Source organism: Hippocampus bargibanti, linkage group LG08 (genome assembly GCF_051943395.1).
Source record: "Hippocampus bargibanti isolate YZ-2025 linkage group LG08, ASM5194339v1, whole genome shotgun sequence".
NCBI classification, from domain to species: Eukaryota; Metazoa; Chordata; class Actinopteri; order Syngnathiformes; family Syngnathidae; genus Hippocampus; species Hippocampus bargibanti.
In genome coordinates this window covers 8,060,444-8,076,264 of record NC_142741.1, presented here as the reverse complement: position 1 = coordinate 8,076,264, position 15,821 = coordinate 8,060,444, and the positions used below count along the sequence as shown (strand labels likewise).

The 15,821-nt window shown below is 38.6% G+C and overlaps 1 protein-coding gene across 10 annotated transcripts in view; it reads right to left on the bottom strand.

Annotated features, from left to right (window-relative positions):
• Positions 1–15,129, bottom strand: part of myo1b (myosin IB) — a 90,959-nt gene extending 75,830 nt beyond the window's left edge. For 4 of the 10 annotated variants that reach the window (XM_089003537.1, XM_089003540.1, XM_089003539.1 and 1 more), the window contains exons 1-4: positions 14,874–15,128; positions 11,639–11,710; positions 3,377–3,518; positions 20–135 (exon numbers count right to left, since the gene is read on the bottom strand). In XM_089003537.1, the coding sequence (XP_088859663.1) occupies positions 20–135; positions 3,377–3,518; positions 11,639–11,679 (299 nt within the window). In that variant the 5' untranslated portion in view covers positions 11,680–11,710; positions 14,874–15,128. Of the gene's footprint in view, positions 1–19; positions 136–3,376; positions 3,519–11,638; positions 11,711–14,873 lie in introns of all 10 variants that reach the window. The other 6 variants (XM_089003535.1, XM_089003538.1, XM_089003541.1 and 3 more) reach the window with 4 other exon arrangements.
• Between the last annotated feature and the right edge of the window lie 692 nt (positions 15,130–15,821).

Sequence of the window (15,821 nt, the reverse complement as noted above, 5' to 3'; positions counted from 1 at the left end):
TATTACGAGGGACACTCACATGTGTGGACTGAGTTCATAGAAGTTTCTGTTGCGATACTCCTCCACTTTCTCTGGGCTGTAGATGGGCAGCGACCTGTAGGGGTTCATGGAGATGACCACACTGCCAATGTAAGTCTGTGGGGGAAGAAAAGCTTGTGAGTCAACTTGAAATGTTTTCATTTACCTGGACGAACAGCAGGTTGAGTTGAGCTAAAAAAAAAAAAAAAATGAAACCCAATTGTTGAAAAACAATGGGTGGAATATTGCTTGCCTAAGCTGTGCTCAGCTGGGGTTCACCAATACAGTGTTGAGGCTTGCAATGCCTGCAGTGAAACTGAACACAAACACTAACCTCAGAATGTAGAGGAGTATGGTTCGACAAAAATAATTATGATAGTTTGTACACACCTTTGAGTTTGAAAAAAATATCATCTGCTTGTGGCTGTCGTTATTTTTTTTTTTCTCTATAATGGTGACGTGTCGGTCCAACGTGGACAAACGCAAAACTACGGTCGGCGTGGTACCATCGAAAAAGGTTTTACAGATTTTTTTTCAGACACTAAAAACAATGTAAAAAGTACACATTTTATTTGTCAAACAAGAAGTTTGCCATCCTCCCACTTTTGATCGTAATAATATCAGTAATAATAACAATAATACATTTCATTTATAAGCGCCTTTCAAAACTCAAGGTCGCTTTACAATCACATGATACATATTTTCTGTGGGTGAGCAGCGGCAGCCACACACACCAGCGTTCACTCAACCCAGAAGTAACTCAAATAGATAGAAAGCCAGCTAGCTAAGAGATAGCTAATAATAATACATTTCATTTACAAGCGCTCTTCAAAACTCCCAAGGTCACTTCACAGTCAAAGGACAAGTTAGATAGCTAGCCGGCTAGATAGCTATATGTACAACTCTGTCAATCATCGGTGAGGAAGGAAAACGTTGATGATTCTTTCGAGTAGTATTGCGTGTTTGTAACATTGTTATGAAACCGTGTTCATAACATGTTACCATACAACGCCGTTTAAGATTTTATCCCGATTAAAACAACAAAACATAAATAAATTCACCTTGTCTTGAGTTTGCTGCTGCCCCCTACTGGATTGGAATGTGCAGCAACATTTTATTCAAATCCGGAAAACGCACTGTAAAACTTTCACCTTCATCACAACATTTTAAATAAATAAAACAATCCTTATGTAACGTTCGAGCAAAGTCTAACACTTCAGCTCACGGGGAGAATTGGCGGCCATTGACGCCTACGCTCACAACAGTGCCTGGATAGCACTTTCGCACATCAAGCAGAAACATTCTCTCTGCTGTCCATGGTAATGGTTTGTTGCGTAATCCACTCCAAAAAGGAGTGCAGAGCGGCCTTGCCCGCAGCAACAACCTCCCATGGTCTCTCTTTCGAGAGAGCAACGCGGGAGGAGGGCTTTCGGAGTTTTCGAGCGCGCTAAAGAGGTCCAGAATTGACTGCCATCTAAACATCGTCACGTGCTGCCGAGGGATTTCTGACGACCCAACCGACCCAACGTACACGGTGAAAGAGTCCTAGAAAAAAAAATGTGTATTTGTCATAAAATAACTAAAAATACAAAATAAATGAATGACCAAACAAATAAACAACTACATGAACAAAAATGAAAAAATAAAAAATAATAAATAAATAAATAATAACAAAAAAAAAATAAATAATAAACAAAAAATAACTGAATTAATTAAATTAAATAAATAAATAAATAAATAAAATAAAACTAGATTAATAAATAAAAACAATAAAAAATAACAATAAACACATAAATAGATTAATAAATATCAATATAGTAAATACATCACTAGATAATACATAAATTATACTAATAATAAATAAAAGCCAACCAAACTAAATGACAAACAAACAGTAAATAAAGAAATAAATAAACAAATAAATATAGTGACATTTTAAAATGCAAAGTGTTGTTTTGACTTTTTTAATGTGTAGTAATACAAAGATTTAAAATATTTACATCTTTGTATTACTACACAATTAAAAATGGCGTCAGGTTGACGTCTTCTTTTCGAAAATTAGCTCAAGACTTTGCCAACTGGCCCCGTGGGAAGTGGAGCTGCATCTTGAGAAAATACAGAGTGAGTGGCTACGTCTATCATTGCTGCATGGCTTGACAATATTCCCCCACACGGGTGCTCGGGAGCCAACGGCAACCGGAGTGGAGGTGGAATCATCACAACTGATGTCGAGAGCGGTGAGACAGTCTGAGCACAAAGCTCAGGCCTCACGTTGAGACGTAAAAATAGTCCGCTCAAGGCTTTGCCTATTGAAAGACAGCCACCCATTCCACACCGTAAAAGACAAATGCAAGATGGGGGAAACTGGCTTTGAAAGACCACCCCAGGTCAGATTTGGTCTACTGCGCTCCTGCATGTACCCAGTCCGAGCCCCCGCTAGTAATTGGTCTACTGCGCTAACCCTAACCCCCCAAAAAAGACACTTCTGAATGAGCATGGAAATTGCAAACTGAAGCGTAAAGTGCCTAAAAAAATGAGTGATGACATGTGCTCATACATTGATATTGAAGCTGAGTGCTAAATACAGCCAAACACCATTTCTCAAAATTTATATACAAATAAATAAATTAAATAAAAAAAGGTCAACTTTGTTCGTATCAACGGTTATGCGGCACAATTGCGGCAAGCATTTAGTCAATAAGACACATATACTTCCGAATCGTGCGTTGTCGTGACCGTGTTGGAGCGCCTCTTCATCTACCATGAGTATGCATACAAAGTATGAGAAAATTGTAATAATATTTATTTATATATATATATGTATTTTCAACGAACGCCATATTTTAAAACATTTTCCATACATAAGGCGCATAGTTTTCTTTTAGGAGCGCCTTATAGTGCAGAAAATATGGTAGGTATTTATTTTTATTTATGTATTGTTTGTGTTTATGTATATTTTTGTATGTATTCATTTATGTGTGTATTTATTTTTAATTATATTTTTATTTTTATTTTTATTTCTGTATTTATTTTTATTTATGTATGTATTTATTTTTATCTATTTATTTTTATGTATTTATTTGTATTTATGTATTAATTTTTATTCATGTATTGATTTATGTATTTATTTTGTTTCTTTATATTATATATTTATATATTTATCTAGTTATGTAGTTATTTATTTATGTATTCATGTCTTCATTTATGTATTTATTTAATCATTTATTTAGTCATGTATTTATTCTTAAAGTCTAATTTGACAAAATCCTTCTCTCTGGTATATCAGCTTTAAGTACTTTTTAAAATACCCAAAACGGTGAGCACAGAAGTATGCACATATTCAAAACGTAAGACTTACGTATATCTCATTGTGGTCAAAGCGCTTTCTCAGGTTCTCCAGGAAGGAGTCTTCGGACAAAGGTTCCAGGAGGACCATGTCACCCACCCCAATCATGTTGTCTAGAAGTGACGTTTTCACCTCCATGGCTGCTGGTTTTGCCCTGAAGAAGAAGAAAAAAAAGTCAAACCTTGAACGATTTCTGCCTTTCATTGAAAAGTTTCCTTTAAAATCTATCGTCAGAATTTTAAGCTACGTAAATAAACGATCGTGAAATTTACCAGAAAAATCAACACTGGATCGGACTGAATTTTTCAACAATTGAAGGAGTCGTCATCGTCGTCAGTATTGGTTTCTCCTGACGGGTTACTTCTTGCCGTCTTTAATAAATCGAAAAGAAATACCATGGGATTCCTAATTTTTAATCACCCGTCTGCTGGCTTCGCCACTGGGCCAGTAAAAAAAAAAATTAAAAAATTGAGCTCAGGCTCACCCGCACAAAGACAACGCTGGGATTGGCACTTTTTCAGTCGAATGCCTTTTTTTGGGACGGCGGTAATCCCGTTGCTATAGGACAGGAGAAAAGAGGGGCCTAGCATACATTCAATGGTGTCGATAGGGGGGGCTTAGCTTAATACAAGGCCGTCGACGGTTCACCCTGTCGCACGAGACAAAAATGTCTCCTGGCAATGGTCGTTTGCGTAAAATCACCACGAACGGTAGCGGGCGGTGGAGTCATTTAAGAGGAATTTGCATTCAAATGACACTCGGGAGGGTTGGGATGTAAAATCGGAAGACAAAAGGTATCCCAGTACAGGTCATGAAATGACTCGGACCAGATCACACTTTGAAGAAAAACCCTTAAAGGAAAACCGACACCATTTTTTAAAAAATACCCAAAACACGCAGGCTGATATTTTTAGTCAAATGAAAAACACCAATAAAAATGACTCCCAGAGTCTCGAGAATCAAAACAATGGGTTCAGATTCGGAGAAGATGCATTCTTTTTACTCATCCAGTTATGAATATGATTCAAATACAGTAAAGTCTCGTTATATCGATATCGGTTATATCGATAGTACCGCTTATTACGATACTATTTTCATTTCCCTTGCACATTTCTAGTCTTTTTATGGTTCTGAAGACCAGAAAATGCATAAATGTTTGCAATCGATTAAAGAAGTCCTTTCTTGTCATTTTGCGGCGTCAAGACTGATGTGTAGCCTCACAGAAAATGCACAAGATGGCGCGCAAGCTCCGTTGGAAATGAGCTGATTTGTCTGCTGGGAATTTCGTTTTCTCGGTCAGGGGCCTTCCTGAAGTGACGTGACGTCAGGAATCGTCACCAACTCAAAAACAAGACTTCCTGAATATTCAGTGTGAGTCTTAAAACGTAAAATATAGCTATATGCGGTGGAATCTTCGTAAAATACACTCAGTAGAAGTCATTTGAAGTGATTTTACAAATTATGGACATAACTTGTCCGGGGCGTCGGTTGTCCTTTCAGAGTTTTCCAACGCATAACTCAGTTTGGGTTGTCAAACAAGCCGTAACTTTGAGAGTTCTTGGAAGGAGGTCGGGGGTAGCAAAAAAAAAAATGGCTCAGTGTAAACTTCCTCTTGATTTTTTTTTTCCGCCTGGCTTCTGTTTCCCTCCAGGGTCGAATATTCAGAGTCAAGAAAGACGCGCCAGGGTGTTAGCGAGCCTAAAAACTGGTCGCCGTGAAGAAACAGAATAGTTTTCGACAATGTTTTCTGAATTCCAAAGACTTCCACTGATCTCATACGTTGCCGTTGTACCATTTTCTTTGTCAACTGGTAACCTGAATAGGAAAAAAATATATAATTTGAGGTTAAATCTAGGCTTTTAACGAATGTCACTAGTGCCAAATTAAAGGCCCGGGGGACAAATGTAACCGGCCACATCATTTTATTTGGCCTGCGAAAACAAATCTAGCGGGTCAAGCGCCATGATGCTTGCTAAAGTCTGAACCTAAATTTCAAATTGTCCCATGTAAATCCCAATAACAGTCATTATTCTTGACTTCAGATTTGAAAACTAGTTATTCATTAACTCGTTCACTGCCAGACATGTGCAATAATGTGTCCACTCCAGTGCCAGGGTTTTTGTCATTGTGACTCGAGTTCCAGGAACCACAGAATATTGAGTTTTAGGACCACATAAACATTCAATACAGCGTAAGAAACTTTAGACTCTCTTCTTTCATCAGAAAAAAAGAGTTAATTCTGAAATTATATGGGTCTGGAGTTATATGAGATTGAAATGAGGGTGGCTGTACAAAATACAATGCTATACATCCATATTGGTTTATATAGCGCTTTAACAACAGCTGAAGCTGTAACAAAGCGCTAACATGGAAAAAAGGGAACTGATGCCCCCTTGTGGAAGGGTAAAAACATCGCCAGAGGTCTGGCCAGCGCTTTATCGGCACCCAAACAAGAAAAAAAACAAAACCCGAACAAATTCAGGAATGGCGCTGCAAGTCACATTTTCAACTCCAGAATAAATTTGGGAATGGCAGTGAATGAGTTAATATCAACTATAACGGAGAGAAATGCTAACTAGCAAAAGAAGATAAAAATGGCAATGGAAAGAATCAGAAGAAAATTTCTAGATGGTATTAGCGTGTCACGATCGTGAGACAGCCACTTCCTATAAAAGTATTCGCCCGAATGTCGGGAAATAAAAATTCCTGGCTGCCGCCACTGCTCGACGAGCATTTTGACAGATGATCATTTTGTAAATCTCTTGGCGAGGACGCTTGCGATTTTTACGCCCAATCTTTACGCCGAGTAGTCAAGGGCTAGCTCGACAATCCAATAAAGACATTTTTTGTTGTATTTTTTTTCTGTTGTGTAGACAAAAAGATTCTTTTTTTTAAACTAATTATCAGAAAAATTTAGTTCAATGATTCTCAAATGAATGTGACCATCAAAAGCAAATGACTTTCATCTGAACACAGCGGTTTGGCGACGGGATTTTTAATTAAAAAACGTAGTAAAGTACCAAAAAAATGTAACAAAAACGTTAAATAAAGAAATCATAAAAAATAAATGAAAAAAAAAAAAATCAAACCACCTCAGTTCTCTTATCGCAGAGGATACAAAAATTGTTAGATACGATTTGCGATGAGCTTTTTACTTAAAAAAAACGTACAAAATGTAAAAACGTTTTTAAAAAAAATCCCCCCAAAAAAATCATACAAAAATTTTTAACAAGAAAATCCTAAATCGACAGTCAAAACACTTGAGTCGGATGAGTCTCTTATCGCAGAGGATACAAAATTTACACCAGATACGATTTGCAATGGGATTTATACTTACAAAACGTACAAAATGCAAAAAAAATCGTAAATGAATAAAAATTGTCATAAAAACATTCTAAATCGACGGTCAAAACACCTCAGTTGGATGAGTCTCTTATCGCAGAGGATACAAAAATTGTTAGATACGATTTGCGATGAGCTTTTTACTTAAAAAAAACGTACAAAATGTAAAAACGTTTTTAAAAAAAATCCCCCAAAAAAAAAATCATACAAAAAAAAAAAAAAAACAATCGTACTAAAATTTTTAACAAGAAAACCTCAATCGACGGTCAAAATACCTCAGTCGGATGAGTCTCTTATCGTAGTGGATAAAACATTTATGCCAGAGACTATTTGTATTCTTTTTTGTCAGTACGTGTAGCTAAATACTTGCTGTTCAAAGTATACAGTATATCGTGATATCAATGCTAGTTTCCTTAGCCCATTCAATCATGCGTCATTTTGTGGATGGGGGTTAAGATAGCCCATTTTTGTATCAGGGATGCATCGAATAGGCCATTGCTTTATTTTAGGTTTACTGACAGCAACCCTTAATAGTGAGCGACAAAATTAAGCTTGTCCCCGATCTGGCAAATTGCGCCTTTCTGCAAAATGAATCGACAGACCTTTTGATTACACGCATTGTGACTTCTCACTCCTGAAGAACACTTAGCTTGCGCACCCAACCATTCGTGGAGTCTATCGGCAGGCTCAAATAACAATTCAGCGACTTGCCGCTGTCGAATTTTATCACACCTGCGCATTGTACACATCATCAAGGTCAAATTTCAGACTGCTGCGCACAATACAGATTTTAATCAGTGAAAATCTGACACCCACAGATGAGCCGGCCTGAGATTTCACAAGCGTTTATTCTACGTGGCGCGTTCTGTGTGACCCAGATAGCGCCGTCCCATCAAATCTGCGGGGGCAAAAGGGGGACGAGGGTGATGCCATTAAATGTACATTCATTATTTCCAAGCGCACGACTTAACCGCCATCTTCATTTTGTTTACCATAGAATAATTGGCCATCAACAATCCTCTTTTCCATCCCTCTGAGGGACATTTTGAATACCGTATTCTGCTGTATATAAGGTGCACCAGAGTATAAGGCGCACCTACAATGGTATATTTTCAAACTTTTTCCATGTATAAGGCGCAACCAGAGTGCCCACCGGAGAGCGCATTTTCAAAAAAGTTCCATATAAGGTACACCAAAGTATAAGACGCACCCCCAATGGTGTATTTTCAAATTGTTCCATATATAAGGTGCACCGAAGGTTAAGGCGCACCTTCAATGAATGAAAAGTTTTCCAAATATAATATATACAGTAAAGTCTTGTTATATCGATATCGGTTATATCGATAGTAGTGCTTGTTACGATACTATTTCTATGAACGCAATGAGAAAATTTACATGCCGCAGGATCGGATATATCGATAGTCCGGTTATATCGATATTTTTTCCGACTCCCGAGAATATCGATGTAACGAGACTTTACTGTATATGTATATAAAGGTTTTCCAAACATAAGGCACACCACATTATAAGGAGCTACATGAGAGGCTGGGGTTGCGCACCACTTCTTCGGGGAGAAATGGAGGCGGTGGCTGCTGAGAGTAGTTGTGAGACCTGTTGTGGCTCAATATTAATTCGCATTCAAGGCGAACCAGAGTATAAGGCGCAGTGTCATACTTTGAAGAAAATGAAGGCTTTTGGGTGCGCCTTATACCCCGGAAACTATGGTAATTTGATCAGCAACACGTACAGACAAAAACAAATTAACAGAGTTTTTGGCATAAAGTCTTTATCCTCTACGATGAGAGACTCATCTGACTGAGGTGTTGTGACCATCGATTTACTTTTTTAAAAGTAAAAATCACGGCCGCACCGCTGTGTTAGGATGAAAGTCATTTTCTTTTGACGGTCGCAATCATTTGAGAATCACTCAACTCAATTTTTCGGAAAATATATATATTTTTGTTGACATAGCAGAAAAAAACATCTTTGGAAGAAAATTATGGTTTTTGGGTGTGCCTTATACACCGGAAAATCTGGTACTTCAACCCTCGTGTAGCTTAACAGGGACCAATAAATGCTTGGTAACCATTTCGTCTGTGTAACCTCTCAGTCGTACAGGAGTGGTCCATCGATGAGAAGGTTTCTTCAGCCGTCTTCTGTACAAATTTGAAGGTTTCGGAGGTTTCGCCTCCTATCCAAGAGGCTTCGTCAGCGAACTAAAGTCTGACTGGTCGTATCGGCCGCCATGGCTGGACATTAGGGATATATAAATAGGGCCGATACGACCAGTCAGACTTTAGTTCGCTGACGAAGCCTCTTGGCTTCCAGCCATGGCGGCGCCGGACACAGCTAGCTTAGCTGTGTCCGGCTGGACATTGGGGATATATAAATAGGGCCGATACGACCAGTCAGACTTTAGTTCGCTGACGAAGCCTCTTGGATAGGAGGCGAAACGTCCGAAACCTTCAAATTTGTACAGATGACGGCTGAAGAAACCTTCTCATCGTTGATAACCATTTGCGACTGCATCTAATCACAATAGTCAATATGTCTGTGTAAGCACTCAGTCGTACAGGAGCAAACTTCGTCAGCAAACTAAAGTCGACTTTAGTTTGCTGACTAAGTTTCTTGGATAATAAGCGAAACGTCCGACACCTTCAAAGAAGTACAGATGACGGCTGAAGAAAGCTTTTCATCCACAATAGTCAATGGAAGCTGGGGCTCTATAATTAGTTGGGGCATGTAATTCAGACTTTTTAACCCCGGAGGACTTAGACGAAAACACTGACATCTGTGTTCAAAACAAAACGCTTCAAAAAAAAAAAAAAGCTGTAAATGCCTTGTAGACCGAATTAGTCGTGCCTTGGCATTTGAGTTACAATATCACAGCTTGGCAGCAATGGGAGATTCAAATACTACCCCGAAAGGGGGAGGAGGAAGAGAAGGAGGACGTCATGGGTGTGGCAGAGAGCAGGTCAGGACATAAAAGGACCGACCAAGCTTTGAACCGACCGACGTGCGGTAGCAAAATTGCTGCCGTTGACGGGAAAAGTTAATGTTGAATCATTAACGCTAGCGGGTTGGAATTCTGCCGAATTAGGTGGAGTACAAGTTGGGACATGAATAAGCTTGGTGGACTTTTTGACAAACCATTTCAAACATCTGGCATTTCATGGTTTTAAAAAAATATTCAAACTGTGCAAATAATACTGCTGAATGGTGTATTTTCAGAATCAGAATCATCTTTATTGCCAAGTATGTAGAACACACAAGGAATTTGTTTCCGGTAGAACACGCTGCACTAGTATCGTCGTCAAAAAAACTGCTATGTGGCACTATACAGTTCCATTTTGGCTTTTAGGATCGCAAAAAACAAATGAAAATGACAAAACCAGGAACAATACTAGGGAGCGTGTGACCGAGGCTGCCATCCGCGGCGCCATCCTATGACTTTCCAACGACTTTTCAAACCTTTTCCATACATAAGGCGCACTGGATTATAAAGTGCACATTCAATGAATGCCATGTTTAAAAAACATGGCTTTCCATATATTAATAAGGGTATGTTATGTATGCATTAGACAACAGGTGTCAAATTTAAGGCCCGGGGGCCAAATCCGGCCCACCACATAATTTTTTTTTTGCCCCCCCGAAAGCAAATCAAACTTGAAATTCCACGATGCTAGCTAAAATCCTCACCAAAATGTCATATTTTTGGATAGAAACCACAATAACAGTCATTATTCTTGACTTTAGATTTGAAAACTAGTTATTCATTAATTTGTTGTGCGCTCGATATGTAATATGTGGAGGGGATTAAACATTCTAATGGCTTCCCCAAATTGATAACGGCCCTCGAGAGGAAACCACAACTACAATGTGGCCCGCGGCAAAAAAATGACTTTAACACCCCTGCATTAGACCAAGGGTGTCAACGTCATTTTTTGCTGTGGGCCACATTGTTGTTACGGTTTCCTATCAATGGCCGTTATGAATTTGGGGAAACCATTGAAATGTTCACATATTAAATATAGAACGCACAACAAATTGATTAATAACTAGTTTTTAAATTAAAAAAATGACTAATTGTGGTTTACAAGGGACAATTTGAAATTTTGGTTCAAACTTTAGCAACCATCGTGAAATTTCACAAGTTTGATTTGCTTTCGTGGGCCACATAAAATGATGTGGCGGGCCAGATTTGGCCCCTGGACCTTGCCATTGACAACCTTGATGTAAAGGATTAACCAGATAGCTGAATAGAAAGAGAGCTAGGTAGCTCAATTAGTAGCTAGCTCGCGATTGAGCGAGCTAGCGATTGAGCGAGCTAGCTGCCAAGCTAGCCCTATAAATGACTTTGATACCCTTGCGTTGCACAGTGCTGCACTAAAGGGAATGTCAACAAAACAGTCAAATAGTCAGATGCTTAATGTACCGGGATTTGAGCAGAGTTGATCACAATACAATCATAAATACGGGTACCATCCGAGTTATGACCGGGTTCCGTTCCGACCAACAGGTCGTAAGTCAAGATGGTTATAAATCGAAATCCATTCAAAATGGCCGATGCGAGGATTATACTACAGGAATCCTGTACAACAGTTTGACATCGTGTACGATCCTGTAGTACAGGATCGTACACGATGTCAATCTGTTGTTTTTCAGCAACGTTTTCTATTGGATACTATTATATACCAAACTGTTTACAATTCATTTATAAATGTTATACCTTTTAGTGTCATTTTTATATGTCATATTATCAAATTATATTTTATATTTAGATTGGCCAAAATTGTCGTACGCGTTGCCGGGATGCAAGCGCGTTGCGGTGCCAGGCGTAGAATTAAAATTTTAAAAATAAGGTCTGGCGGTCGTAAGTACGGGTGGTCGTAAGTCGGATGGTACTTGTATCATTTTTCAGAGATGACCAACCTTCCTTCTTTTGAACGTTTCTGTTCCTTAGACGTGTTCATGGAATATTTTGGAATATTTTTTCTGGAGAAACTAAAAACAAAAAACAAGCAAAAGTTACATTTTTCAATCATAATAATAATCATTGTGCAAAAAACGACAAATGGTGGCAAAATCGAGATAAAATTCCGACTGGCAAAGTCATTTTCAGAGATTTTTTAAATGAGACAGCGTTTTATATATCCTAGCATGTATCGCACACTTCGACTTCTTTACTTGTCTTCCGATGGCAGATTCCCCAAACGTCGATAACAGAAAGCCTATATATAAATATTATTCATAATTATGCTTAAAAAAAAGAAGCAAGACCAGGTGAACTATTGTTTGATTTGTTCCATGAATTTAAAGAGGCCGCGAGGAAGCGGGGGCCATTGTCCCGGTCCCTTTTTGTCGCCCCTTTGAAAATGTCAATGGTAAACAAAGTAAATATGGAGTTGTTATTATGTTCAGTCCACTATTATTCATGATGATGATACCGCAAACACGCACACATGAGATCAGGTTTAATTGGATCGGAAGCCTTGAGGGCAACAGGTGTGAAACACAAGGCTCGGTGGCGAGATCTGGCCCGCGTACATCATTTCATGTGAACCATGACGTTCCACTTTTTTTTTCAAGTGACAGCCATGTAGAACGGTCGTACACTGCAAATTTTGCACTCTGACGCACAAACAAAGCTCAGATGCTCACCAGACTGCTTTGCGTGAGCGGGATTAGCATAAGGTGGGTTTCACATGCACACGCAAATATGAAAATGAATATGAGCCAGAGGAAGAACAAGACAGTTTTGGGGGAGTCCAGAACTGTCGAATGATTTTTTTTTTCTCGCTTTGAATTGCAATAGAAATTGGAGGTAGACCCATTTCCGGCTATCTAGATAGCTATATAGCTGGCTATCGATTAGAAGAAATATGTCTTCCTTCCAATCTAAACGATATACATAACGATCTAATTAGCTGTCTATATGGCTGGCTGCCTATCTAGCTATCTATTGATTAGCTGACTCGCTATAAAGCTGCCTGGCTATCTATTAGCTATGTATTAATTATGTATTAGTATGTAAGCTAATACTAACTAGCCTAGCTTTCTATATATTTAAGTTATTCTGAGGTTGAGTGAACGCTGGTGTGTGTGGCTGCCGCTGCTAACCCACAGAAAAACATATCCTGTGATTGTAAAGTGATCTTGAGAGTTTTGAAAGGCGCTTAGAAATGAAATTTATTATTATGATTATGAGTATTAATAATAATAATAATAATAATAATAATATGTGTGCACACCCAACCAGGAAATAGCCTGGAACATTCAATCATGAGAGTTTTTAATCAACAATTAATTTTCACCACCAATTTTGCCAATGGACAAAATAATGGCTGTTGGAAACCAGTTTGTTTTCATTCAAATTTCAGCTCTTGCGGCTAACGTTGGCGACATGTTGCGCTTGGATCACAAGATTTTATTTCTTCCAAATCGGAGACATTATCCTACTCGGTGGAGCTTTTGGTACTTTTATTTTTTTGGGGAGATGTATTTTTATTTATTGCTTATTCGATTTATTGTTTTTAGCTTTTTTAGCAATTTTTTGATGATGATACAAGTGCAGCGTGTTCAACCGGAAACAAATTCCTTGTGTGTTCTACATAATTGGAAATAAACATGATTCTGATTCTGATCAGATAATGAATGGATTTTATTCATAGCATTTTGTGACAGGAGTGCCCTGTCAGTGAAAACATGTAAAAGGATGGTACCAAAAATAAATAAATAAAAGCATGTAAATTCAGCACACGTGCTGAACCCTACCACCCACACCGCTGACCCCCATCGACTCCCCCTCACCCTTTTGGGAATGCACATGTACCTTTCTTGATGCAGCAAGAAACATGCCCCACAACGCTCGATTGGCAAGACAACTACAAATGCTGTACTTTTTTTGCCACAATAATAATAATAATAATATTTAATAATAATAATAACAACACATTTTATTTCAAGCACCTTTCAAGGCTCTCATGGACACTTTACAGTCACAGACAAGCATAGATGCAATAATAAAATGCAATTATGAATAGAAACAAGAGATAAAGCTACACAGAAAATGCAATTTGAAATAGGTGGGGGTTTTGAGATGGGATTTGAAGGTGGAAGTAACAACCCAGCTGAGGGACTTTTGTCCTTTAAATACATCACTCGACCTCTGGAAGTGGGGGGGGGTCTTTAAAACAATGGACATACAGATGAAAAACATGAAAGAGAGCTATAAAACGTTTTGTGAGATTATAGCAAAATTCTCATTAAGAGAATATTGATATTTTACTCTTCTTCTTTTCCTTTCGGCTTTTCCCTTGATGGGGTCGCCACAGCAAATCAGTGTCCTCCATCTTTGATCCGCATGTTTGTTTTAGCTAAGCTTTTACTCGGATGCCCTTCCTGACACAACCCTCTGTAATTTTCCGGGCTGGGTATTGATATTTTACGGGAACCCCGTTTTAAAGAGAATGATTAATATTAGATGCCAGTCTGACAGCTGAGTCGATTTTACATAATGTGGCTACTTCTTTGAAGTGGATGAATAACGTTTTCATTTATTAATTTGGTCTTCCACGACGACCATTGATTTACTTCAAAACACTGACAAAACAGACATCTGAAAACTGAGGTCAATGACATCGGCCTCAAAGTTGAACCACCATCAGATACCAGAGATCCTTTTTCTCTGCCTTGTTGTCCATTTTTAAAACAACTTTTAATAGTTACCAAGAAGTTTCTCGATGCAGCAATTGTATGAAGTTCCACGATGCCACAAATAGGACGAAGGGAACAATTGGCCCCAAGTTGGAAATACTTGGATTTGCATTTCCTCAGTAGGACATCTCACCACACACCAAGACGCCAGATGAAACCAATTAACTCGAGACGGAAACATCGAATAACTACAACAACCACTACGACTACGACTACTTCGACTACAAAATACTGCAATAATCTATTCACTCATGTCCACATTCATTACAATGTATTCATATAAAACACAAAGAAACTCAAATACGACCCCCGAAGCCCCTCCACGACAAAGTGGAGTAGAATGAATGACTCGTGTAGCAAACGTTTTTGGAAAACTATCCAGAAAGTAACAACCATAACAAAAGTTGGCAAAGCCAAGCGCCCCCAAATCACAACTCGATGCTCAACATACCGGCTAACTCTCCCCAAAGTCGCCTCTTCTCTCTCCAAATCCAATTTTCCGCCGAAAACTAGCACCGCGGAGATGATGGCAGCCCAAAATCCGGAGCGGCTCCGGGTTGCCCGAAAAGTGGAAACTCGAGTTTTGGAGCTTGATCGTGGCTCTCGGAACAGTTGAATGGAGCTCCGGACCGACTTTGGAGTTCAGCGTCCTCCGGGCACGGGGAGTGTCCAAAAACGGCGTCGTCCAGATAGTTCAGCGTCCTCTAATCACCTCAGGCTTGGAGCAAAGTGGTGCATTCAAGTTATAGGCATTTACACTTCTCCCCTCGGGAACACAGGTTGTTTTGTAGTATCGCGGCTAGTATTAACTGTGAAATTGTACCATTTAAAAAACATCCCAGGGCCCATTTTTGGGCCAAAACCTTTAAAGTAACTTTTAAGAGAAAATAGAAGAAGGGGATATCGAAATACAAAGAAAGTTTACGGGATAAGAGTACATTTGCCCGAGTAAGCTTTAATGCACCATTCAAACGATCCTACAAACACAGTCATCATAACCCAACATCTCCCTCGTGTGTATCATTTCTAGATAACACACAAATGTTTGTTGACAGTGTCTTTTCGTCCACTGTGTACCATACCTGTCAACTGTCTTTTATACGTTTTTGTAATCATTTCAAATAATGTACGGCGTACTGTAATTTTTATTCTTACAAAGACCATTTTGGCTCAAATCCAATTAATGGTGTCCAACGACAATTCTGCCGTCGATTACTACTACTAACACAGCAAACCAGCAAAATTAATCCTAAAATTTATATATATATATATATATATATATATATATATATATATATATATATATATATATATGGTGGCCAACAAATATTCTGCCGTCGATTACTACTACTAACACTGCAAACCAGCAAAATTAATCCTCATCTCTCATCTCATCTCA